General features: G+C 40.7%; 1 protein-coding gene across 20 annotated transcripts in view; it reads left to right on the top strand.

Moving 5' to 3' along the window:
• The window catches only part of SPIRE1 (spire type actin nucleation factor 1), a 153,536-nt gene continuing 125,846 nt past the window's right edge, over positions 1-27,690 (top strand). For 13 of the 20 annotated variants that reach the window (XR_014074515.1, XR_014074511.1, XR_014074513.1 and 10 more), the window contains exons 1-2: positions 348-921; positions 19,051-19,085. Coding sequence is in view for 8 of the 20 variants with exons in the window: in XM_081561712.1 (XP_081417838.1) it covers positions 645-921; positions 19,051-19,085 (312 nt within the window). In the remaining 12 variants the exon portion in view is untranslated. Of the gene's footprint in view, positions 202-347; positions 926-1,259; positions 1,283-1,489; positions 1,683-3,620; positions 3,638-19,050; positions 19,086-27,690 lie in introns of those variants that run through there. The other 7 variants (XM_081561715.1, XM_081561714.1, XM_081561717.1 and 4 more) reach the window with 5 other exon arrangements.

Here is a 27,690-nt window from a genome sequence, read left to right as displayed (position 1 = left end):
AGTGAGCAAAACCATAAAGATCCTGTCCTCCTGGGGCTTCACTCCCTCGTGAAGTTGGGAGTGGAGAAGGAGGTTATCCGAGCGAACGGTCCGGTGCGTTGATGGCGACAGTACCCAACCGGGCAAAGCAGGACGCGAGGGGCGAGGCCAGGCGACTACGAAGTCTGTCCCGGCGCGGAGGCTGGCGTGGCTGTTATGCAGGTGCGGCTGCAGGCGAGAGGAGACTCCTGGCGGCGGGGCCAACCTGGGGGCGGGGCTCGGAGGGTGCGGAGAATCCGGGACAGAGGCGGGGCGGAGCCAGGCAGGCCAGGGAGGCGGGGTTCTGGGCGGGGCGCGCCCCCTGGGGCGGGACTTGGAGGGCGGGGCGAACCCCAGGGGTGTGAGCCGCGGGGCGGGGCCGCGGACGCCATTGCGCCGCTACCGGCTGGCGGTGGTCTTGTCAGGGGAGTGGGCCCACGCCTAGTCCCTCGGCCCTCCCCCAGCGCAGTTCGGCAGTCGGGCCCCGGCCTGGTCTCCGCCCCGTCCCCGCGGCGGCGCGCGCGGCACGCGGGGCGGGGTTCCGGGGATGAGGCGGCGGCGGCGCGCAGAGACGATGCTCCGCCGCTGAGGAGACGCGGCGCCCCGAGCGCGGCGCGACCCGCGGGATGGCTCAGCCGGTCGGTCCGGAGGGCGGCGAGGGGCCTCCGGACGCCGGGGCGGCCGCGGGCTCGCAGGACGCGCTGAGCCTGGAGGAGATCCTGCGGCTCTACAATCAGCCCATCAACGAGGAGCAGGCGTGGGCCGTGTGCTACCAGTGCTGCGGCTCCCTGCGCGCCGCGGACACCGGCCGCCGCCAGCCCCGCCGCCGTGTGCGCTCGGCCGCGCAGATCCGCCTGTGGAGGGACGGCGCCGTCACCTTGGCGCCCACCACCAGCGACGCGGGTGAGTCGTCCCCCGCGACCCCCTTCTCCCGCAGGAGGCCCCGCCGCGGGCCCTTTCCCCACCGCCCGCGACCCTCAGTCCCCAGCTCCGGACCCCGGACCCTTCTGCCTCGCGGCCCCCATTTCCTACGGTCCGCGGAGGACCCTCACCCGGGCGATGGCCCCAGAGGACCCTCCCCTACCCCAGCCTTCGGCCCTCCGCCCTGCTTACTTCTCAGTCTCTCACTGGAGGACCTTGGCCGAGGCCCCGGGCCCTTCCCCCACCGCTGCCCCCCACCTCCCACGGAGGACCCCTGCCGCGCCCTGGGCCCTTCCCCCCAGCGCCCCCTCCCCCGCCCCAGGAGGCGGGGGACGCGGGCCAGGTCTGCGGCCGCGCGCCGCCGGAGTGGGTGGGAGCGTGGGCGAGGGTCTGGCGGCGGTCCCGGGAAGGGGGCGTGGGTCTGAGGGTCAGTTTGCGGCCTGTCGGGGCGACCAGCCCGCGGCCGAGGGGAGGAGCGGGGTCGGTCCCGGGATGCGCGCTCGTGCGGCTCGCGGCCGAACCCAGATGGGATGCGCTCGGCGCTGCCCAGGTTCGCCCGCACCTGGTCCCCGGCTGCTGCGCTTCGCGGGGAGCTGTCAGCGGATCACGCTTTTCAGAGATGGGCAGCGATATTCCCTCGGTTGGAAGTGTAAAGAAATCTGAGTCCTGAGGAGAATTCTGCTATTTGGGGAGAAATGAAGAGACTGGTTAAAAACAGACAGACAATATAATACGATTTCCCTGTAAGTTAAAATTTGTTGTAATGAAAAACAGGCTTGTAAAGTAAAAAGTTGACGGGATGTCAGATAGAATGGGTTTTACTTAGGTTATTATCTAATGTAAATTCTTTGGGATTATCACTTGCCCATCAGCATATAGCTTCAGTTTACCCAAATATCTGTCGATGTTAAAGAGATTGGAAATAGGTTTCTTCTATCAGTTTTTGTCTAATTCAGTCTTCTGAGAGACAAACCTGTTAAAAACATTTTAAAAATCTACTCTTAGTTTAAGAAAGTTGATGGATGTGTCAGAATGCTTAAGGTGAAAGATGTACTTCAGAGTAGAGTTTTAATGAAAATCTTTATTTAATTGATTAAAATAGAGAACAGTCAAAAGAGTGTGTTATCAATTCTGTCAATTCCAACAGAACATTTATTATTTATATTTGGTGTTGGGTAAACAGATTTTTAGAATTTTATTTAAAGCCAGTCTTTTAATGATTGTTTTGAAATTATTTCAGACAAATTTTTAGTTTATTTGATGTTTCTATTGCTTTTGAACTTGGACAATACTAGTGGGAAATAGTTGCAGTTATAATTTATTTACAGTGTGTTAATATGATATGAAAATATACCTTTATAAAAATGCAGCAAAACCATGCCTGGAGATCCAAGATTTCAAGGGGAAAAGTGTTTGTGTGCAACTTCCTTTTAGAAGTCGCATTAGTTGTGATGATTTCTAGAAAGAACAAACTTCTTTTTGTTTACATTATCCTTAAATTTAATCTCAGATTTCAAGTTGTGTTTGTGAACCTACCAGTAGTTTAGTTGTCAAAGGTTGATGGATTCTGGTGGTAGGTTTTTAAAAAGTCATAACCTTATGTTGAAATGATTTACATTTTGCATCATTGGTATTAATGATAATGTATTGATCTCTATGGAATACATTCTGGCTCTCTGGAGAGAATGGCAGAGTTGTTTGCCACAGCAGCAGTATTGGAGTTGTAATCCATCCTCTTCCTCCTGTGTTGTGGAGAGAGCCCCATCAAAGTTGCTGAAATGGTCTTGAGCTTTTTGGGTCAACTGATTGAAAATCTGGGAAGTTCATACAGAAATATTGTTTATATTAGATAATTTATTTCCTTCTAGTATTAAGAGTAGTTGTGTGGTGGTGGAAGGCACCATATCTTCTGAACATTTACTCTTGATTCTTAAAAACGCTGTACAATTTGGTACTTTGCACCTTTGTATAAGTTCTGTTTTTAAGGAGAAATGGTAATCATGAACCTCCATTCTAAGAAGCACTTTGTTTTTTGTTATAAAATGTTTAACATAATTGTTGGCATTTGACAGCATTTGTATTTTCAGATGTTATCCATTGACTTACTTTCTAAATGCAGGTTGAGGAAGTTAAGTGATGTGCTCAAATTCATATTGGTAACTCTTTGAATCAAATCCTGGTCTTTTAACCTCTAGCCTTTGTGGAAAGGAACAGATTTGGTTTGATTTGGAATCATGATTCCTTCCATTTCTGGATGAGTGACCTTGAATAAGTTCCTTAATTTCCCTGAGTTCAGCCTTCTCATCTATAAAATGAGAATAGATCACTTTTCTCCCATGGGATGGAGGTTTAAGTGATACGGTATGTGTAAAGTGCCTAATGCAAGGCTTGATAGGTAGCAAGTACTCAGTAAAATTTAGTTCCCTCCCTCCCCTGATCTTGTGGTCCTTTCACAGCACCATGGTGCTTCTGTATTTTTTACCCAGAATTGGGACACATGTCGAGTTTATGGATTCTCAGCCTATGCACTGACATTTTTGACTGAATAGCTCTTTGTTGTGGGTGCTCTCTTGTGCCTATGTAGGGTAATCATCCCTGATGTCTACCCACCAGATGCTGGTCATCACCCGCCCCCTCCCCCAGGTGAAGTCTCCAGGCTTGGCCAGCTGTCCCTGGTTGAGAACCCCTGGTCTGGCAGGTGACAGGTTGTATTTATGGGGAATCTTTCTGCTGATCACTGTTCCCTTTGCCATTGTTGAATAGTTGGTTCTTACCACTATCAGCAGTGTCACTCCATTTAGTCCCATAGAAAGAAATAGCACTTCCCATTCATTCTTGACTGGTTTTGAAATTGAATGTAGTGGCAGTAATTGATTTTAGTCCTTGTTTTCTTTTAATAATATCAGTACATACAGAATATCCCCATTTGGGTTGAATTAAAAAATTAGAAATGCATTCTAAGAGAAATAGAAAAATGTAGGAGGCATGGAAATGAAACCAATATTAGAAGAAAACAAGAATGGATAATTTTATTTAGCATTCAGATGTAACTTTAAGTCATTTAATCACGTGGCCATGATAGTAGTGTGAAATATGGCTGAAGGACATTAAAGAAGAAGGAAAAATTAGTTCTTTAGAGAATATTTTAAGAGGCAGAAAATTATATTATGAATCAGGATCTTAAAATGGGTAGTATGTTTATGAAGTATTTCTGTGATGACAGGAGGGTGATTTGTTGGTTAGAATCAAGTGGGTATGTGATTTATCTTAGGTGGCTTACGTAAAATTTTAGTTTTCCCCAGTGTTTATGTGTTTGTAGTCATAAAAAAGACCTTATTGCCTGGTAAAAGTTTATTATATACATGTTGATGAAGTTTTCATTCACATCATTAATTCACAAGTTAGACAGTCACTCAGGCTCCTGATACACAATCTGCTATTTATCACCGGTGCACTTGACTGACCTTCAGACAAGTTTTAATATACCCGTTCTTTAGAGAGTAGTCATTGATAGGATTTAGGTTGTATTCCCGGCTCTGCTAGAGTAGAATGTGTTTTTTCTGGGATCCACAGGAGTTATTAACAGTAGTTCTAGAGCTTAGAACCGCTGTATGGTCTTAGCAGCCCTGTGGACCTTAAATATCCATCTGATGAAAATACTTGTTTCAGATTTGGTTTCAAAATTTTTGTTGTACATTTAGCTTTAGATGTATAAAGAACACTTACAAAATTATGAGCACATCTTGGTTTAAAATAATGGTAAGATTGGTAATAGGTTTTCCTGGGAGGAACAGTGGACTGTGTGCATGTTAAAGACATCCCTTGATTGTAGGGGCCACTGGGGCTTTGTTTGGAATTTGAGGTGTGATCAGTGCGGCTTCTCAGCAGGGTTCATGCCACTTGGTGGGTATTGAAATAATGTCCTTTTTGAATTTAAAGAGAGACAGTAGTGAAAACATGTTTAAAAACATTAATTTTTGTCAAAGTAGTGAAAAGTAGTGAAAGGTCGAAGTAGTGAAAACATGTTTAAAAACATTAATTTTTGTTCACTCTTGATATTTTTTCTTGAATGTACGCATCCTTATTGTTAAATGAAAGGAATACTTGAGATGTATGTGCCCAGGGTAGAGGTCAGGGGTGAATGACAGTGTTGTGGGTTGGTGAAATACCTTGTCATTTATAGCAACAGATAAGAATTATTCCATTTGAACAATATGTCCAGATACGTGGGCTTAATTCAATTTTAAAAACATGCATTGAGTCCTTTCTATGTGCACACAGCGTTCAAGTTTCCATGGGTGATGTAAACATAAATAGGTTTAGTCATTATAGAGGAGAAAATAGACCATAAACAGAGTGACCAGTTTACCATGAAACTAACACAGCTGAACTTGGAACCTGCTTCTTACACAGTCCCCTTCCAGGCCTCTGGGAGGGGTTTTAACCATGTGTTAAGATGATTGTTTGCAAGATTAAGACATTTTAGCTGTAATCAGTTAATATTGCTGTCATCCTTGTCTCCAGTTTACTCTCCAACAACCAAAATCCCATGGACAGAGGAGCCTGGCAGGCTGCATTCCATGGAGTCACAAAGAGTTTATCATGACTGAGCCCACACACACACTCACAGCCTTCCACTTGGGTCTTGTGAGAGTGGCCACAGACACTTTTGGAAGAGATTTTGGAATAATGAGAGCCCGCTTTGGCTCAGATGGTAAAGAATCTGCCTGCAATGCAGGAGACCCAGGTTTGATCCTTAAGTCAAGAAAATCGCCTGGAAAAGGGAATGGCAACCCACTCCAGTATTCTTGCCTGGACAATTACATGGAAAGAGGAGTCTGCCAGGCTACAGTCCATGGGGTCGCAGAGAGTCGGACACCACTGAGCGACTAACATTAAGGTCTTGAAATAATTGGTTTGTGGTTTTGTATCTGTATTTCTGCCTCATGCAGAGGGTGGGCGAGTATTAGTCATATATAGATCCTGGTTCATAAGTAAGTTGGGACTCTGTGGGGAAGCTATTTGCTTTACTAAGAGTTTTTGACTAAGTTTAGAAGGAAAAAAAAATTGATCTGCCAAGGACTGTGGGTTGATAAGAGATGATGAGTTGTACTCTCCCTGTCTTGTCTGTAAACTCAAAATCACTTTCCTACTCGGTTTCTGCACAATGGCAACAGTTCCCATCCCACCTTCACAGTAGTGTCACTGAGTCTTATGGTATTTCCCGTTTGCTTCCTGTTGGCTAAGTGGAAAAAAGGAAACTTCTCTCTCCCAGATACAGTACTTGTTTAAAACTATGAGGAAGATATCCCTGTTGCCAAATTGCCAAATGTAATTTTTTTAAAGTAATTTTTTAAATGAGATAATTTTAGAAGAAAAGTTGCACAGATAGTGCAGAGGGTTCCTGTGTGCCTCTTACCCTGTTCCCTCCTTGTTAACATCTTATATTTCTGGCTGCATTTGTCAAAACTAACCATCAGCACATTACTGTTAACTAAACTCCAGACTTCATTTGGATTTCCCTAGTTTTCCATTAGTGTTGTTTTTCTGTTCCACAGTCCCGCCCAGGACAGCTGAGTGCATTTAGTCATTATGGCTCACTAGTCTCTTCTGCTTTGTGGCAGTTTCTCAGACTTTCCTTGTTTCTCATGACCTTCACAGTCTTGAGGAGGGTTGGCTGGGGGTTTTGCAGAATGTCCTTCCGTTTAGATTTTCCTGATGTTTTCTTGACTGGACTGACGTTTTGCATTTGTGCAGAGAGTACTAGGAAGGGGCAGGGCTCCCCTTGTCACATCGGACTTGGGCATGTGGTGTCCAGACAACACCTCTAGCAATGTGAGCCTTGTTTGCCAGGCCTCTCCACTAAAATTTTTACTGTTTTTGCCTCTTCTATACTTTATCTTTTGGGCTGCATTCACTGGGGCCTCCTTCTGGAGTGGTGAATATTTACTTAGTATTTTTTGAAATTCTTCTGTAAGGAAGATTTGACTCTTCTCCCTATTTGATTATTTATTCTATCATTTATTAAGTCTGGAATCTTGTATATTTTATACTTTGTTACCTGTTACCAGGTTAGTTCTTTTGTTGCTCAAATTGTTCCAACCGTGGCCATTGGAAGTTCCTTCACATTGGCTCCTGTGTCCCTCTGTGCCCCTCCCTCTTGTGTTGAGCACTTACTTTCTGCACTACACAGTGATTCAGGGCTTATCCTATATATTTTCTGCCCCAGCCCTGGAATCAGATGTAGTTCCAGGAGCTCAGGGGTGGGTGTCCCTGTTGCTACTGAGGTTGTTTTATTTTTAATATAGAAGAAGAATGAAGTGGTAAAAGGTTTCATTACTTTTGTTGTTTAGATTTCGTTAGATCTGAAAAGTATCTCTATCTGGTACTTTGCTTTTACTGGTTTGCACCACTTCTGCCTGTATATTCATTCCTCTGTTCTGTGGTTGTTTATTAAATACCAGAGAGCCAAGTTGAGTAGGAAGGTTCAGAGAGCAGTCTGCCCAAGCTGTTTATTGTAAGCAAGCAATACCTGGGAGCTGAAGCCAGAGGAGCCTGTATTGGGGTACAAACTTGGATGGACTGGACCTGATGGGAGGTCAGTGAAATGTGGCCTGGGGTCAAGTCTGGATTGACTGAGATACTTGGATGCTCAAGAACTGGTTTGGGATAAATCTTGGGGACATTGGCCTCCCTCTTGCACGTCCTTCTTGCATCTCTGGGCTAGAGGTGTCCCCGAAGCAGCAGCAGAACCATGCAGAATGGTGACTGGTAGCACAACTACCAGATGTGAGGTAGTTCCCTGTTTTGTGAACATGTGTCTTCATTATAGCTCTGAAGTGCAACATGCAGATAAAATGTACTCATTGTGATGTCTTAAACCAAACAAAAGAGATGAAAACTAAGTATCATTGGGCAAATGGTTTTTGGTGTTGATTACGTACTTTACACCATTACATGGGATCTTGATTACTTTAGAGACTAGAAAAAAATATATATATAAATAGTAGTGCAAGTATTAGGAAAGGTAATAATGTTTTCCCTACTTCTAACTTCTTTGTAGTTACTTTTGAGTGACAGTATAACAAGGTCAGGACTAGACAAGATTTTTTTTTTTTTGCATGGCTTTTGAGTTTATTCAACTTATCTGGTCCAGACTTTGCTGTTCTCAGGGCAATATCTAACTGGGATTCTGTTGATTTTAAATAGACATACTGTTTTGCTGCTTGCACTATCCTCATCATACAAAGAAAATACATCAAGAAAATGGTATACCAGATTTTTATGCAATTGGAGCAGGTTTCACCTAGGTGCTCAAGAGTTTAAAAGCCGTTTTTGGTTTTAGTGATGATAGGCTGATAATCAGAATCTCTTAAAGACTCTTTGGTATATGTTCTGTCTATTTGAAAATAATTAAATCATCGACCACTTCTCTTCTGTCTAAAAATCTAATTTGACATTTCCTCAAAACTTGTTTTCTTTTTTTTTTTGGAAGGTCAGTGTACATACAGAAAAGTGCACAAATCATTAATGACACAGTCTTGTAGATACTAACCTGATTAAGAACAAAAGAATATTACGAGTAGCTGTCCACATATAATCAGTGTCTTAGTTTATCACCATACCTTGGACTTGCTTGCTTGTGAACTCTACTTGTGTGGAATCTTACATTTTGTGATGTGTGTGTGTGTGTGTGTGTGGCTGGCTGGCCGGCTGGCTGCTTTTGTTCAACATCTTGTTAGATAAATTATTTGTTGTTGCATGTTGCTTTACATTGTTTTTATTGCTATTCAGTATTCATTTGTATGAAAATACCAAAGTTGATTTACCCATTCTGTTGCTGATGGACTTATGACTTGTTTGGAGTTTTTGGCTATTTCAAATAGCATTGCTATGAACTCTTTTGAACATCTGTATGTACTTCTGTTAGGTGTGTATCTAGTAGATTTGCTGGGTTGTTGCATGTATCTCTTGAGTTTTAGTAGATGTGCCCAAGCAGTTTTACAAAGTGCTGGTTTCTGTTTACCTTTCCTACTAGCAGTGTATCTGTTGCTCCGCATCCACCCTAATACTTGGAAATGTGGTTAACAAATGAGAAGTTTAGCTGTTTGGGTTGTACATACCTTTTAAATCTTCTAATGGTTTTACGTATCATTTATCTGATGGCTAGTCACATTGAATGCTTTTTTATGTTTATTTGTCATAAGGATCTCTTCTGTGAAGTTCCTGTTCAGGTCTTTTGACCATTTTTCTATTATTATCATTGTTTTTTTAATATTTGGTCTTACCCACCTCTCTGCATGTGAAACTTAGTTCCCCAACCAGAAATTCAACCTGTGCTCCCTGCTCCTTTGGAAGGCAGAGTCTTAACCACTGGACTGCCAGGGAAGTCCCAGTTTTTTTTTCATGTATATATAAAAGTTAAGGTTGTAACTAACTTACTGGGATTAATTACATTCACAGTGTTTTACAACCATCACCACTATCGATTTCCAAAATTTTTCATCACCCAAACTGAAACTGTAACCGTTAAACAATAATTGCCCATTCTTCCCTTTTTTAGCCCCTGGTAACTGCTAATCTACTTCTGTTACGTTTTTTGTCTCTTCTTATTTTCGCATGTTCTGATTTTTATGTACTCTGGATTCGAACCAATTACCAGCTATGTGTATTGGAGATACCTTCTCCAGCTCTGTGACTTTACGTTTCACCTTGTTAGTGTTGTGTTTTGATGAATAGAAGTTTTTCACTGTTTCTGACATCACTCTCCTAGAAGTTTTGGTATATCATCATATTTTTATTATTAAGTTCAAGTATTTTTCTGATTTTTATTGTAATTTCTACTTTGATCCCTGGATTATTCTGTCAATTTTTATTTATATTGAGACTGTATTTTTAGGTGCATAAAATTTAAAGTTGTGATAACTTCTTGGTAGATTGATCTGTTTGTCTGTGTGTTTATAGTTAATGTGTATACAGTTACATTGGCTTTCTTTGACTAAAATTTACTCAGTATGTTCCTTTTCCATAATTTCACTATCAGTTTTTAATGTTCTTACATTTAAGGTGTGTCTTTTACAAGGAGGATATAGTTTGGATTTGTTTTTTATCTAATGTAATCATACATAATTTAAGTTGGATTGTGTATTTTATTTACATTTAATATAAATATTGATTTTTAAAATCAGTAATTTTCTTTATTTGGCCTCACCATTCGGCCTGTGGATTGTAGTTCTCTGAAGTGAAAGCAATCCATAGATTCAATGCAATCCCTATCAAGCTACCAACGGTATTTTTCAGAGAACTAGAACAAATAATTTCACAATTTATATGGAAATAGAAAAAAATCTCGAATAGCCAAAGCAGTCTTGAGAAAGAAGAATGGAACTGGAGGAATCAACCTGCCTGACTTCAGGCTGTACTACAAAGCAACAGTCATCAACAGTATGGTACTGGCACAAAGACAGAAACATAGATCAATAGAACAAAATAGAAAGCCCAGAGATAAATCCACGCACCTATGGACACCTTATCTTCGACAAAGGAGGCAAGAATATACAATGGAGAAAAGACAATCTCTTTAACAAGTGGTGCTGGGAAAATTGGTCAACCACTTGTAAAAGAATGAAACTAGAACACTTTCTAACACCATACACAAAAATAAACTCAAAATGGATTAAAGATCTAAACGTAAGACCAGAAACTATAAAACTCCTAGAGGAAAACATAGGGAAAACACTCTCTGACGTAAATCATAGCAGGATCCTCTATGACCCACCTCCCAGAATAGTGGAAATAAAAGCAAAAATAAACAAATGGGACCTAATTAAACTTAAAAGCTTTTGCACAACGAAGGAAACTATAAGCAAGGTGAAAAGACAGCCTTCAGAATGGCAGAAAATAATAGCAAATGAAGCAACTGACAAAGAATTAATCTCAAAAATATACAAGCAACTCCTGCAGCTCAATTCCAGAAAAATAAGTGACCCAAGCAAAAAATGGGCCAAAGAACTAAACAGACATTTCTCCAAAGAAGACGTACAGATGGCTAACAAACACATGAAAAGATTTTCAACATCACTGATTATCAGAGAAATGCAAATCAAAACCACAATGAGGTACTATCTCATGCCGGTCAGAATGGCTGCTATCTAAAAGTCTACAAACAATAAATGCTGGAGAGGGTGCGGAGAAAAAGGAACCCTCTTACACTGTTGGTGGAAATGCAAACTAGTACAGCCACTATGGAGAACAGTGTGGAGATTCCTTAAAAAACTAGGAATAGAACTGCCATATGACCCAGCAATCCCACTGCTGGGCACACACACCAAGGAAACCAGGATTGAAAGAGACACATGAACCCCAATGTTCATCGCAGCACTGTTTACAATAGCCAGGACATGGAAGCAACCTAGATGTCTGTCAGCAGACAAATGGATAAGAAAGCTGTGGTTAAGAAAGCTGTGGTATGTATACACAGTGGAATATTACTCAGCTATTAAAAAGAATGCATTTGAATCAGTTCTAATGAGGTGGATGAAACTGGAGCCTATTATACAGAGAGAAGTAAGTCATTAAAAAAAACACCAATGCAATATACTAACGCATATATATGGAATTTAGAAAAATGGTAGCAATGACCCTATATGCGAGACAGAGACACAGATGTAAAGAACAGTGTTTTGGACTCTATGGGAGAAGGTGAGGGTGGAATGGTTTGAGAGAATAGCAATGAAACATGTATATTATCATATATGAAATAGATTGCCAGTCCATGTTCGATGCATGAGACAGGGTGTTCAGGGCTGGTGCACTGGGATGACCCTGAGGGATGGGATAGGGAGGGAGGGTCAGGATGGGGAACACATGTACACCCATGGCTGATTCATGTCAATGGATGGCAAAAACCACCAGAATATTGTAAAGTAATTAGCCTCCAATTAAAATAAATTAAAGTGAGTGTAAGTTGCTCAGTCGTGTCCGACTCTTTGTGACCCTATGGACTGTATAGTCCGTGAAATTCTCCAGGCCAGAATACTGGAGTGGGTAGCCTTTCCCTTCTCCAGGGGATCTTCCCAACCCAGGGATCGAACCCAGGTCTCCCACATTGTGGGCAGATTCTTTACCAGCTGAGCCACAAGTGAAGCCCAAGAATACTGGAGTGGGTAGCCTATCCCTTTGCAGCGGATCTTTCTGACCCTGGAATTGAACCTGGGACTCCTGCATTGCAGGTGGATTCTTTACCAATTGAGCTATCAGGGAAATCCTATAGTGGTCTGACTAGGGATCAAATCCAGGCCCCTTGCAGTGGCATTAGTGTAAATATAATAAGGATTTGACTAGTGTCAAGTATATGGAAAGGCTATCCATAATAATTAGGTATCCCTAATAATAGTAAGATTTAGTGATCCATATTTAGCTTCTGAAAACTGACTCTTAGATATTTTTATACTACTTGTGCTAGAGCACTTTTTAAAGAAAATGAGTCGGTTTTTTCCCCTTGTATTTCCCATTTTCTCCGCTGGTTAATCTAATTGGAAGCCAAATTCCTATCTCGTATACTCCCTTAATAGTTTATATTTCTGAGAGATATAGATATATATGGAAATATATGATGAGTAGTGGTAGAATGCCAGTGACAGTCCCCATAAGTTGTCTGATCCTGGCTTTGCCGTGTCTTCCTGGATTTTAGTGAAATGGCATGTTGGAGGAATCCCCATTAATGTCTTCATTTATTCGTTTCACCAGTACTTGAGTGTCTTCTAAGTGTACTGGACTAAATGTTGAAGATACAGAGGGAAAGGAAGTGCACTTATACCTTCAAGAAAGTCACAGGAGCATAAATTAATACTTACAGTCCAATGATTCCAAATAATAGAGACATACAGAAAGCTGTGTGAGTCCAGGGAGAGGGGCTGACTCTGCTGGTGTGACATCAGGCAGGTTTCACAGGGGAGCTCTGTTGATAGGGTCTGGAAGGATGAGCAGTGGGATCACAGGAGAAGAGCATGCTCAGCAGAAACAGCAGTCAGCACAGATGCTTAGAAATGTGGAAGAACTGTCAGAGAGCAATAGTACACGAATTGTGGTATGGCATGTGTGTGACACCCACGTCCCCATACCAAAAGCAGGCACTGCGTAATCATTCATCACATTTTTGCTGCTAAATTTAAAAGTATCTTCAGTTCTCAGCAGAGTGCTTCAGGCAGTCACTGCCAATTGTTTAGAGTTGGCACATGAAACTGAACCTGTCTGTCCTCTCTGCAGTGGGCGTCCACTGTGCCTGGAGCGTTGGATGTGTGTGGGAGGGGTGGATGAGGAGATCAGCTGTAAAGGTATCTGGAAGGGCTCAGGTGATGAAGGCCTTTTTGTGCTTCATGACTGAGTTTGTATTTATAGTCTGTATAGGTGGTGGAGAGCCATAGAAGCATTGTAAGCAGGAAAATGATGTAAGCAGATTCTTCTGTTTGGGAAGATAAGCTTTGTAGAAGATGGATTGAACTGAGTAAGCTGAGGGCAGACACCACTGGGCATTTCATACTATCATTAGGTCTTAGTAGCCTCTAAGTTACCAAACCAGTTAGGAGTATTATGGCTGTTCAGACCAGAGGTAATGGAGGTCTGAATGAGGGAGTAGGAATAGGGAGAAAGAGTCTGAGGGTGATTTAAGAAATAGAATGACACATGGCTGTTCAGTTGTTGACATGGCAGTGGGAAGAAGGAAGGAATCTTGGGAGCCTCTCAGGCTTACCGCCTGAATGCTTACAGGGTGGGGAGGGTGGGATGCACAGGAAGGGGTGGGAAGATGATGACTTAACTCTTGCTGGAAACTAAGTTGGCCCAGAAAAAATATTTTTCTTATGGAGTCATGTTGATTCCTATCAAGTTCCTTTGCTCTTCTGAAAGGTTGCAAATCAACTGTTTAATGTCATATGGTATTGTGGTAAGAACATAAAGAGTTGCCTGTAGAAGATGTGGTTTGATTCTTGGTCTAGAGACTATCACTTAGTTCTAACCTCAGGCAATCCATATTACCCCTCTGACTCTATTTCTTTGTCTGTAAAGGGGAAATAATATATGTCCAGCCCTCCTTACAAAATTGTTAGGAGAATCAAATGAGGAAATTTATGTAAGGGTATTTTGTCAACTCATATATTGCACATATATTTTAACTGAGTCATTTCTTCCCTTTATAAAAAGATGAATGTTTCAAGATACTTTGATTCCAGATTGATAAAGAACTACTAAAACAGTCTTAAGTAAATATATATATTTGGAGTCCATAAAGTGATTCTTGAGTTAAAAAAATCTGGTGTTGTATTTCATGTTGTCATTAGATCTTAGTTGCTTTAGGTCTTGCACTAGGGTTTTAGTATAGATTATAAGGGTCTGAGAAGAGTTTAGCAGATGTCAGAGAAAGTTAATTAGTGTTTGACCACCATGTATACTAGCTTTAAATTGAAAAATCATATAATATTCTTGAACTTAGCTTTCTTTCACTTTATCACTTTCTAACTTGATAGTCCGGAGAAGGCAATGGCAACCCACTCCAGTACTCTTGCCTGGCAAATCTCATGGACGGAGGAGCCTGGTAGGCTGCAGTCCAGGGGGTCGCTAAGTGTCGGACATGACTGAGCGACTTCACTTTCACTTTTCACTTTCATGCATTGGAAAAGGAATGGCAACCCACTCCAGTATTCTTGCCTGGAGAATCCCAGGGACCGGGGAGCCTGGTGGGCTGCCATCTATGGGGTCGCACAGAGTCAGACACGACTGAAGCGACTTAGCAGCAGCAGCAGCAACTTGATAGTCACTTATTCATACTTTAATTTAGCATCTTGAAATCCTTGGGAGAGTACTGAGGAGCTTATTTACATTAATAGTAAAAAAGAATGTAAATACAGCTTTTTGCCCTGAACTGTTGGAACCAGTTTCATTTGAGAACTATAAAACAAGACATAGTTTCGATGAAACAGTTGGTTCATTCTGTTGTCTGATGTGTATAAAATTAAGTTTTATTGGTAGGAAATGATGAAAATCTGTTTAAAAATTGTCTAATGATAGTTGCTCCCTAACTCTGACCTCCTTTCACGATTAACAATCGTTTCAATTCTATTTGCATTTGAAGAACTTAGTATGTTACCCATAAAATACTCTTAAAAATGTATGTATATAGTAAAAGTTAAATAGTGAGATGTTTGCCTAGGTAGTTTTCATAGTGTAAATCGGATATACTCAATCCCAGTAGAGGATAGGAACGCACTGGGGCAGCTGGATCTGAATGGCAGTTTAGGATGCTGTATCTAAAGGAGGCACCTCTTGGCTGAGAGGGTCTCGGACGTGAGCAGAGGCCACCGTGGGGAGGAGACTCTTAGGAGAATATGTTGATAGGAAGCACAACAACATTTGGGATTGACACTTGCCAGTTGACTTCGTTTTATGATTTGCTGTTAATTTTGATTCCCCTCCAAGTTCTTGTTCTTGAAGAAAGTGGTATAGTGCTGTGAGGTCTCATGAAATTTAGACAGTTAATGTAAGGATTAATGTCACAAGGGGAATTTTTGTAACCCAAATCCACATTGTACATAAAAAGAACCACAACTCTGGTCATCTCATCCCAGCACAGGAATGTCAGAAGCGTGGCCTCCGCAAGGCCTGTCCCTTCTGTGCCAGTGGAAACATCGTTGAGTGGTCCCGGGCTCCTGCCTCCAGCCCCCCTCAGAACTCTTACGGAGGCAGCATGCTGAACAGCCACTACCCTTCGGCTAGAATCTGTGCAGAACGGAAATCTCTGTGCTACACAGACTTTGAATGTTTGCCAAATTACGTGAAGTAGACAAAGATAATTTTTGACTTTGGTTGAAAATATGCTGAAACTGAAGTAATTATTTTCAGTGGAAAATACTTGTCGTTTAATGATACTTGTTCTATGAGATAATATAAAGTTTAGTTAATTAAGGTTGCTAAATAGAAAAAAATAACACTCTTGATAGTTAACAAAGCATATTATTAGACCTTTCATTTCAGAACAGGCTGTTATATTTGGTTCCTCTGGTGCCACAGTGGAGAAGGCAATGGCACCCCACTCCAGTACTCTTGCCTGGACAATCCCATGGACGGAGAAGCCTGGTAGGCTGCAGTCCATGGGGTCTCTAAGAGTCGGACACGACTGAGCGACTTCACTTTCACTTTCATGCATTGGAGAAGGAAATGGCAACCCACTCCAGTGTTCTTGCCTGGAGAATCCCAGGGGCAGGGGAGCCTGGTGGGCTGCCGTCTATGGGGTTGCACAGAGTCGGACACGACTGAAGCGACTTAGCAGCAGCAGCAGCTGGTGCCACAGAATAGATTGGGAGGATTTGATGGTGGAGGGGGGGACAGACATCGGAGTGTTAGCTCTGTGAGGCTGTCAGCTGGTACTCACTGGTGAGCCCGCAGAGCCAGCAGTATCATTGTAGACTTTAAGGTATATAAATCAGACTGATGAACATTCCCTATAGGGTAGGTGTAGGGGTCCTGGGCTGGGGAGGAGGAGGAGTGAGTGAGGAGGGGCGGGAAAGAGGTCGAGATAAATGTGTATTTGAACTTAGGACGATGAGATTTAAGACGTGTAGACTGGGAAAATTAAGTTTTTTACTATCCAATGCAAATATATGCTATTTACTCTTTTTGTTTAAACATTTTCATAAATGATTCTCCTTTAAAATGACTTTATGTTTTAACCACCCAAGTTAACAGAAATAAACTATACGTGTTCTCTGGTATTATGTCTCAGTGATGAGAAGATATTACTGTTTGTATGGCCAAATATTATTCGATACGGTTGTTCTTTAGTTGATCTTCTATTGGGAGACTTGCTAAATTAATTATAGTGTTGTGTCTATTTATGTATTATAGAAAAACTACTGTCATATGTTAAATAAGAATTTAAAACATTTCTGCCTTAATTGAAATGATCACTGTACCTTTAAACTGGAAATGTATTTAGGGAAGAGACCAAGAGTCTTTTAAAGACTTTTCTTAAAAGTGTTTTAAATGGTAGCTTTTAAATGCCTTTAAAGTAAAGAAAGCAAGAAAAAGTATTTTTGTTTTGCTTTCTTTAATTTATGTATGTGTAATATAAACAACAGAATGGGAAAGACTAGAGATCTCTTCAAGAAAATTAGAGATACCAAGGGAACATTTCATGCAAAGATGGGCTCGATAAAGGACAGAAATGGTATGGCCTAACAGAAGCAAAAGATATTAAGAAGAGGTGGCAAGAATACACAGAAGAGCTGTATAAAAAAGATCTTCACGACCCAGATAATCACGATGGTGTGATCACTCACCTAGAGCCAGACATCCTGGAATGTGAAGTCAAGTGGGCCTTAGAAAGCATCACTACAAACAAAGCTAATGGAGGTGATGGAATTCCAGTTGAGCTGTTTCAAATCCTGAAAGATGATGCTGTGAAAGTGCTGCACTCAATGTGCCAGCAAAATTGGAAAACTCAGCAGTGGCCACAGGACTGGAAAAGGTCAGTTTTCATTCCAGTCCCAAAGAAAGGCAATGCCAAAGAATGCTCAAACTACCGCACAATTGCACTCATCTCTCACACTAGTAAAGTAATGCTCAAAATTCTCCAAGCCAGGCTTCAGCAATATGTGAACCGTGAACTTCCAGATGTTCAAGCTGGTTTTAGAAAAGGCAGAGGAGCCCGAAATGAAATTGCCAACATCTGCTGGATCATCGAAAAAGCAAGAGAGTTCCAGAAAAACATCTATTTCTGCTTTATTGACTATGCCAAAGCCTTTGATTGTGTGGATTACAATCAACTGTGGAAAATTCTGAAAGAGATGGGAATACCAGACCATCTGACCTGTCTCTTGAGAAACCTGTATGCAGGTCAGGAAGCAACAGTTAGAACTGGACATGGAACAACAGACTGGTTCCAAATAGGAAAAGGAGTCCGTCAAGGCTGTATGTTGTCACCCTGCTTATTTAACTTATATGCAGAGTACATCATGAGAAACGCTGGGCTGGAAGAAACACAAGCTGGAATCAAGATTGCCGGGAGGAATATCAATAACCTCAGATATGCGGATGACACCACCCTTATGGCAGAAAGTGAAGAAGAACTAAAGAGCCTCTTGATGAAAGTGAAAGAGGAGAGTGAAAAAGTTGGCTTAAAGCTCAACGTTCAGAAAACTAAGATCATGGCATCTGGTCCCATCACTTCATGGGAAGTAGATGGGGAAACAGTGGAAACAGTGTCAGACTTTATTTTTTTGGGCTCCAAAATCACTGCTGATGGTGATTGCAGCCATGAAATTCAAAGACGCTTACTCCTTGGAAGGAAGGTTATGACCAACCTAGATAGCATGTTTAAAAGCAGAGACATTACTTTGCCAACAAAAGTCCGTCTAGTCAAGGCTATGGTATTTCCAGTGGTCATGTATGGATGTGAGAGTTGGACGGTGAAGAAAGCTGAGCACCGCAGAATTGATGCTTTTGAACTGTGGTGTTGGAGAAGACTCTTGAGAGTCCCTTGGGCTGCAAGGAGATCCAATCAATCCATCCTAAAGGAGATCATTCCTGGGTGTTGATTAGAAGGACTGATGTTGAAGCTGAAACTCCAATACTTAGGTCACCTCATGCGAAGAGTTAACCCATTGGAAAAGACCCTAATGCTGGGAAGGATTGAGGGCAGGAGGAGAAGGGGACGGCAGAGGATGAGATGATTGGATGGCATCATCGACTCGATGGACATGGGTTTGGGTAAACTCTGGGAGTTGGTGATGGACAGGGAGGCCTGGCGTGCTGTGATTCATGGGGTCGCAAAGAGTTGGACACGACTGAGCGACTGAACTGAATATGTTTTATATATTATTACGATTAAGCGTGTTCTTTCCATCTTTTTCTTGATTTTTCTCTTATGAAATTTTTTTAAACTTAAATCTCTAAGCAGGAACTTCTAGAATATTTGGTCACACTAGAACCTTTTTGTAGCACAGATTTTCATAGACATAATGAAGCTGTAGTCAGAATAGCTTGGATATTTTTTTGTCAGTGATTAAAAAAAAAACCCAAATCCTCTACAAAAAGTAACTTTTTGTATTTTTATTACAGGTAAAGTGGAATATTCACATTGTACAGAAACTGAGGTAAGAGAAATGTTAAAATATTTCTTAGTAATAACCCAGCTTTACAGTTCTGTTTAGACTAACTAAAGTACTGAAATATCTCACTGTGGGTTTTTGGTCTTTTGATAAGGATGTGTTGAGAACAGGTATATATTTATTATATTTAGGAAGAGTAACATATAAAGAACAATCAGTTAATCATGTCCATATATTTAAAATATCAAGGTATGTTGTAAAGATAAGCTCTATCATAGTTTAAAATTTTTCCTGTGTTGTTTGTGAAATGGAGTTAAGATTCAGAGCCCTTAACAAGAAATAGGTTAAGATTTTTAAATAATCTGATCTATTGTGTCATATAAATCATTTAAATATGTCGGACTCCTGTGGAGTCACTTTGGAGTGGGAAAAAATAGGGACTTAGGAAGTCATTCAGTAACATTACTGATGAATTAAATGCTTTGTCTTTGTATAAAAGTATGTTTATTATTTTTTAAATAATTTAAAATTCATTTGTGAAGTTTAAGGGATTTCTGTGTGGCTCCATGTGTCCCTTGCAGAAATTTCAGTGGTAGCACTGAAGTATGATGGCAGCATCAATGAGTTATGTATATGTGGAGGTTTTTTCTTTCTGGAGCTGTTGTGTCATTACATGTGGAGTGTTAGGTCTTTTATTAATACCTAATTAAGAATTTAAGATGTTATTTTTCTAATATTATGATGCATCTACAGGTTGATGTAAGTTTTATTAAATTTTGATTGTTATTTTAAGTAAGATGCAAGCTTCCCAAGGGATTATATTGTATAACAAGCAAAAATAATTTATTCTTTTTTGCATTCAGAAGTTATTCAACTCGTTTTATATTTTCTATTAAACTTTAGAAGTAGACATAATTTCTTCCAGATTAGCAGAAAAAATATGCAAGAACTTAGTATTTTTGTATTCTGACAGCTTTAAAAAAAAAAAAATTTTATTTTAATTTTGACTGTGCTGAGTCTTCACTGCTGTGTGCTAGGGCTTTCTCTAGGTGTGGCCTGCAGGGGCTACTCTCTGGTTGTAGTCTCCGGCATCTCATTGTGGTGACTTCTATGGTTGTGGAGCATGGGCTCTTGGGCTCAGTAGCTGTGGTGCTTGGGCTTAGTTGCCCTGCAGCATGTGGAATCTTCCTGGACGAGGAATCTAACCTGTGTCCTCTGCATTGGCAGGCAGATTCTCAACCGCTGGACCACCAGGGAAGCCTTATTGTGACAATTTTTGATGTATTGTTCAATGTGATACAAAGGAATGGGATATGATTTGAGTCAAAAAATAAAAGTTCTGTCTGTGGTTTCTGGTTTGCATCTTTCTAGCTATGTAATTTTGAGCAACTAATTCTTTTTCTCTCATAATTTTGGCTTTCTTATTTATTAAATGTTAAAGATAATTTCTATTAATCTCATGGGTTGTGAAATTTCAAAGAGATTATATGGGTGGAAATGTTTTATAAACTCTGAAGACACTTTTATTGATATCAAATTGATACAAATATAATCAGGATTGATCTGCATTTAGGTAATGAAATGTGAGGACTTTACATACAAGGCATAGTCATAAGTCTCATTATGTTTTGTTGCCATAAAATTAACATGGTTGTAACATTTTGTTTAGCACTTGTTTGTGTAGGAATGTCACTCTGTCATTTCCTACGTGATAGCTCTATCCTTTGATCCCTAACTTATCATCAAAAGAATTGAAATATAAACAGAACTCTTTTTCAGAACTTTTCGTTTTGGTCTAACTATTTGAAGAGGGAAAATCATGAGAAAATGAGAAGTTTGGTCTGATAGTTTACAAAATGAGTTCAGAGTATCTTTTACAGTAACAGTGGTTTTTACCTCTAGGGAAGATATTGGGGTTGTGGATGGTGATTTATCTTTATTACTTAGATTTCTTTGAAGTGACAGTATCTCTTTGTATTACTTCGGTAATTAAAATAATGAAAAGGAGGGGCAGTAGGAGGAGTGGGAACTTTAAAAAAAAACTTACTTGAGTGAAGGAGGAGATAGTTTAAGTAGGAAGTTTTGTGTTTTAGGTTGGGGAAGATTGTCCATTTGGTGCTGGTAATGGTAGTCTTCCCCGGTGGCTCAGATGGTAAAGAATCTACCTGCAATGTGGGAGACCTGAGTTTGATCCCCTGGGTCGGAAAGATCCCCTGGAGAAAGGAATGGCAACCCACTCCAGTATTCTTGCCTGGAAAAGCCTATGGACCAAGGAGCCTGGTGGGCCCCAATCCGTGGGGTCGCAAAGAGTTGGACATGACTGAGCAGCTAACACACACAGTGATAGTAAGGGCTTCCCTTGTGCCTCAGTGGTAAAGATCCCCTGAAGGAGGAAATGGCAACCCATTCCAGTATTCTTGCTGGGATAATCCCTTGGACAGAGGAGCCTGGTGGGTTGCAGTCCATGGTGGTCATGAAGAGTCAGACATGACTGAGTGACTGAGCATGCGTGCACGCATGCAGTGGTAGTAAGGGGGAAGAGAGAGTGAGAAAGAAGATGGGGGAGAGAGAGGGGGTGGGAAGAGAGGTGGAGAGGGAGAGATCCAAGGCAGAGTGGGTGCCTGCCAACACCAGAAGTGGTTGCAGCTAGAGGTGGCCGGGCTAGAGCGGTAGTTCTCCAAGGACAGTTCGAAGGCTCTGGGGGGTTCTGACATCCTTTCGTGGTCAAACTGTCTTCAAAGTATTACTGAGACATTATTTGTCCTTTTACTCTTATTCTGTCACGAGTGTACGATGGTGCTTTCAGAGGCTTCATGGCTGCACGACCCTGACTGTCCTGTCAGAGTGGCTGCAGAAGAGCAGATGTAGCTGGATATTATTAAGCATAACCTTCAGGAGTTTTGCAAAAATATGAAACAGTACCACCCCTTTCACTATTTTATTGACTTTTTTTTTTTTTTTTGCCACCCTGAGTGGCATGTGGGATCTTAGTTTCCCTGCTGCTGCTGCTGCTAAGTCGCTTCAGTCGTGAAATAAATCCGAGTCTCCTGCATTGGAAGCTCAGAGTCTTAACCACTGAACCACCCAGGAAGTCTGTTTTTTTTTTGGAAAATTCTGAGGATTTCTTTCTATAAAAATGTTACATGTATTAATGTTTAATAGCATTATTTTTCTTTAATCATTTTATTTAAAAAAATTTTATTGGAGTGTAGTTTTACAATGTGTTATTTCTGCTCTACAACAATATTTTTGAACAATTTAAACAATTCAATAAATTTTCAGTTTTAATTTCTGATACAGTAAATGTTTGATTATAGCTCATACACAACAAAAAGCTCCTTGGACTCCCTGGTAATTTTTGAAAGTAAAAGGGCCCCAAAACTAACCAGTTAGAGTTGGGCTGGGTCTGGAGAGCAGAGGGACTTCTTCCTGAGAAATGGAATTGAGGGTCTGGAGAGGTCAAACCAGAGCCCTGAGCTGGGTGGTGGAAAGCGAGGAAAGCCTTGGCATATGGATGAAGCCAAAATTTTTTACTTTAATAAACAATTTAACTTTTTCTTACACTGTTGAAGATATAACTTATATACAGTAGAATTTAAACTTTTTAGTTAAAATTCTTCAAGTTTTGACAAATACCATCACCACAGTCAAGTCTCATCACCCACTAGGGTCTCCCCACTCCTCTTTGTTGTCTTCCCCCCATCCCCAACCCCCCAATAACCACTAATCTGTATTCTGTCCTTTTGGTTTTAAGGAGGACATGTAATGTACGCAGTGTGTCACCTGCCTTGGCCTCCTTTCTGGGAGTGGTCATTTATAAACTGTCACATGACTGACCTGCACTTGGGATTTGCTTGTCTAGGGAAGTGGTTCCAATCCACAGTTGAGGAAAACTTTCACTCCTAGTTTACAAGTTTTTCCTTCTGCCATTATTTAAATAGTCTTTTGGTTGATACTCTTACATTTGAAGAAAAGGCTAAGCACTTAAATATACTAAAACATAAAAGATTGGAATTTCCAAGTATCTTAATTGAGACTTTTTCCTTGTTTTTAGCTTTCTAAATTTCATCCCATTCTGTCTTCTATTAACTACAGTTAATTATATAGCACTCAGAGGCCCTTTCCTTTTAGCAGGCAAGAAGGTTGAATGAGTAACCAGAACAACCCTGTTCTGTTCTCCCCTGATGGATTTGCTGTATTTTAAGTGGAATTGGTTAAAGCATTATATGAAGTTAGATAACTTTTGCCAGTCCTTTAATCTTGATAGAGCTAGTTTGTAAAAATCATAGCATAGCAGAAAGTGTAAGCTTTACTGAGGGGAAGTATGGAAAAGATTTATGTTCCTATCTTAGAAATAAAGTTCATATTTATGAAGTTCAAATAAAATACCATATATAAGTACTTACTGTCTTTCATTCCCACAACTTTAAAAAACACTTTAGCTCTTCCTCTGTGCTGAGTACCTTTAGAGACCTTAATTTAATTCTCACAACTGGTTATGAAGTGGGTTCTATTACTAATGAGAGCTGAGGTATGGTGAAGTTGAAGGACTTTGCCCAGGGCTGTAGAGCCAGCGTGTTGCACAACCACCTCTCTTAGGTCTTTCAGGTTTGTCTGAATCCAACCCTTGGTTTTCTGCATCTGCAGAATGCTGACAATTTTGTGCCCATGAAATTGTCCTTGTCCTTTATATGTTTCTCACCTGTGACTCTTTTTGGTCTTGGCATTATGCAGTGAGGGAATATGTTCCTATTGGATGGAAACCAGGCAAAGAAGGAACAGACTCTGTCTATGAACCCCCAGCCCCATTGTTAGGTGAACAGTCTGTACTGGAGCAATTTGTGAATTAGTCTGATTCTGAATTACTCAGAACGACTCAAGAATTTTGCTGTATATTTGAACCTCCTGGGAAATCGCACCTGGAATTAGTCTGCTTTGTGGGGAAACCCAGAGCTTTGGGAAATGAACCAAGAAACACATCAGAGGAAGTATTTGGACTTACTCCATTCTCCTTATATACAGATTTTGACAGAAACTGGACTATGTGAAAATTTTTCATGTTCCCTGAGCAGCCTAAAATAAACTGCCAAAGGTAATATGTGGGTGCTGACTGCTTTAACAGAGTACAATACAAAATAAAACAAAACAAAAAAAACCATTTTTGTTTTTTAAAAAAAATTTTTGGCTGTGAGGCTTGTGGGATCTTAGTTCTCTGACCAGGGATTGAACCCAGGTCCTCAAGCAGTGCAAGTGCAGAGTCCTAACCACTGGACCGCCAGGGAATTTCCCCATTTTGTCTTTAGCTGAATTAGCCCCTGTACTTTGATTTTACATCTGGCCCATGTAGACTCACAGTGATAATTTCTCACAGTGGTAATTTGATTAGTAGTCCTTCTTTCAATTGACATTTGGTAGCCCTGAATTAATTTCAAAAGTAACTGAAAAATTAGCATGAAAGAAGTATGTAATATTTTTATAGAAATATTTGTGTAAACCGTAGCTGCGTAGTGAGCCTGTTTTATATGGTTGTGAAGTTAGTATTTGATACCAAACTAAGTAGATCTAAGAATATCTAGCGAAAATACAAAGGTATTACTATCAATCTGCCCTTTTATTGAAAGGCTTTGTCTGATCTAAAACCTTGATTTAAGGGTTTATAAAGAGGATTGTGTGGCAAGAAGTTAAAATGGTATGTGTTCTTTAAAAGGGTTGGGAGGGTAAATGTTATTTAACTGCTGGTGACAACAGCATTTTCTCCTCGGTCAGCAAGCTGAAAGGAGCCAGAAGTACTCACATTCTACTTCCTGTCTTTTTGGATTAAAGGCCCCATACTTGCCTGATTTTATATGGCTATTTGATTGACATTAATTTATATGGTCTGGAAATTGGTTTGTGTGTCCTTAGGGTAAATTGTGTCTACCCATGAGTTGTTACTTCTGAGTGTCAATACTAACAGAGGTTGGTAGTGAGATATTGATGATGTGATAAATAGTTAAATCTCCAGTTAGATTTCATGTATCTTCAGATGCAGACTGGAGGCATTGTAACAGCTCCTCTGACTCTCTTCCCTGTCTCCTCTGTCCTTTCTCTCTCTGCTCATCTCCCTCTGTCTCAGATAATATTTATTACCAAAATGGCCTTTTTGTGGTACAGTCATAGATGTCTTAAGTACAGGCAACATTGTTTGACCATAGGACACAAAATTTATAACAAGTAGTGTTCCTTTGTACAGTTTTTACTGTATTTGAAGACCAGTGACAGTTGTACTCTGTCTTGCAAAGGATTTCAGAGTAACCAAATTATCTGAGATTAAGCATTTTATTCTTGAAGGAACAGAAAATTTACCTTTCAAGTAATTTAAGAACTTCTAAGTACTTGGATAATAGAGTAGAAAGTTTTCTTAATAATTTGCCTTATCCAGGGGCCAGATCAATCGCTTTAATGAATAGCTTGAATTTTAAATGTTTTTAAGATGAAACAATTTTTTTTTTTGATAGGATCAAAGTGGGAATGGGCTAGACTTTTATTTCCTTTTCAAAGTACCTTTATTCATTAGTAGGAATTGCTTGTTATATTTTATATCACAGACAGATACAGAGAAGAATGTAAAAATAACTTCATACTCTACTATCTAGTTATAATGACTGTTTAGAACATTCTTCTAGACAACTCTTCCTATATATACATGGTTGAGGTGACTTACCACTGAGCATCCTTTTAAGTGCTGCTCTTAGGAGTACGTGCATCTTTGCATAAATGACAAACTTGGTGTAAGGAGTCGGCCAGGCTGATGGAAAGGGTTTAGACATGAAGTGGAACTTTCCAGGCAAAAGGACACCATAGTGAAGTGTCAGAGAGCAAGCTGTTTTTGAAACTGACAGAACAGAAGGATGCCAGCATGGTGTGTGTGAGGGGAAGGTGTAGAAATTGGAGAGGGGCAGGTGATGCCAGTTCTCTTTTTTAATGTTAGATCAGTGATTTTTTTTTTTAATTTGACTCTACTGGCTCTTAGTTGCCAAGTGTGGGGTCTTCATTGCAACATGTGGAATCTTTAGCTGCAGCGTTTGGGTTCTTAGTTTCTGCATATGGGATCTACTTCCCTGACCAGGGATCAAACCCTGGTGCTCTGCATTGGGAGCATGGAGTTTTAACCACTGGACAACCAGGGAAGTCTGGTGCCAGGTCTTAAATGCTCTATTAAAGATTGGATGTAGGTCCAGTTTCTCCTCAAGGTAAGAAACATTTCTTTCTGAAATTTTCTTCTGTTTTACAGGGTCATTCTTATTTTGATGCATATCTTCATTTGCTGTTTGCATGTAGTTTGGCAGGGGATAGTATATGTGCATTCACATTTCATCAGTTAATATATCATTTAATTGAACTATTTTTGTAATCATATCAGTAGAGTTGCATGAATAGATTTGGGAACAGACCCAACTGATGTGTGGTAAATGTTCAGCTCCCCTACCAGGTGACCTGAATGCACTGGGGACTCATGGCTAGTAGTTGTCATGGAGATCAGTCAGTCTGGTTGCTAGAGGACTGGGGACTGTGAGGTTGGTCAATCAGCTAGATAAAGGCTGATTAAGAGAGCTTCTGCTGTTTCGAGTGGTGTGTTTTAACATCGTCCCTCAATTTGGTAGAGGTTTTACTATATTTGGCAGATATTTAAAAGATACTTAAAAGAAAAATTTGGTATCAGTAAATATACGTATTTACTTGGTGTTGTGATAATTACCTAATGTCTTTTGATGATTAGTGTTGGTTAATTTTTTGTTAGAAGTTTACTGAAATGTAATTCACAAACTTTACAAGTCAACAGACTATTTTAAAGTGTGTGATTCATTGGTTTTTGGTATTTGCACAGAATTATGCAACCACCACCACAATCACTTTTAGAACATTTTTTGTCACCTCTGAAGGAAATCGGTACTGTTAGCTATCATCCCCATCTTCCACCCTATCAGCCCCCAACAGTTCAGTTCAGTTCAGTTGTTCAGTTGTGTCCAACTCTTTGCGACCCCATGGACTGCAGCCAGGCTTCCCTGTCCATCACCAACTTCAGAGTTTACTCAAACTCATGTCCATTGAATCTATGATCTTAGTTTTCTGAATGTTGAGTTTTAAGCCAACTTTTTCACTCTCCTCTTTCACTTTCATCAAGAGGCTCTTTAGTTCTTCTTCACTTTCTGCCATAAGGGTGGTGTCATCTGCGTATCTGAGGTTATTGATATTTCTCCTGGCAATCTTGATTCCAGCTTGTGCTTCCTCCAGCCCAGCATTTCTCATGATGTACTCTGCATATAAGTTAAATAAGCAATATACAGCCTTGACGTATTCCTTTCCCTATTTGGAACCAGTCTGTTGTTCCATGCCCAGTTCTAACTGTTGCTTCCTGACCTGCATACAGATTTCTCAAGAGGCAGGTCAGGTGGTCTGGTATTCCCATCTCTTTTCAGAATTTTCCACAGTTTGTGGTGATCCACCCAGTCAAAGGCTTTGGCATAGTCAATAAAGCAGAAATAGATGTTTTCCTGGAACTCTCTCCCTTTTTCGATAATCCAACGGCAATTTGATCTCTGTTTCCTCTGCCTTTTCTAAAACCAGCTTGAGTATCTGGAAGTTCATGGTTTACGTATTGTTGAAGCCT

The sequence above is a fragment of the Giraffa tippelskirchi genome, chromosome 14, assembly GCF_054371585.1.
Source record: "Giraffa tippelskirchi isolate mGirTip1 chromosome 14, T2T-mGirTip1v1.2.pri, whole genome shotgun sequence".
NCBI classification, from domain to species: domain Eukaryota; kingdom Metazoa; phylum Chordata; class Mammalia; order Artiodactyla; family Giraffidae; genus Giraffa; species Giraffa tippelskirchi.
The sequence above is the reverse complement of the archived record's forward strand: the minus strand, read 5'-3'. Positions and strand labels throughout refer to the sequence as shown.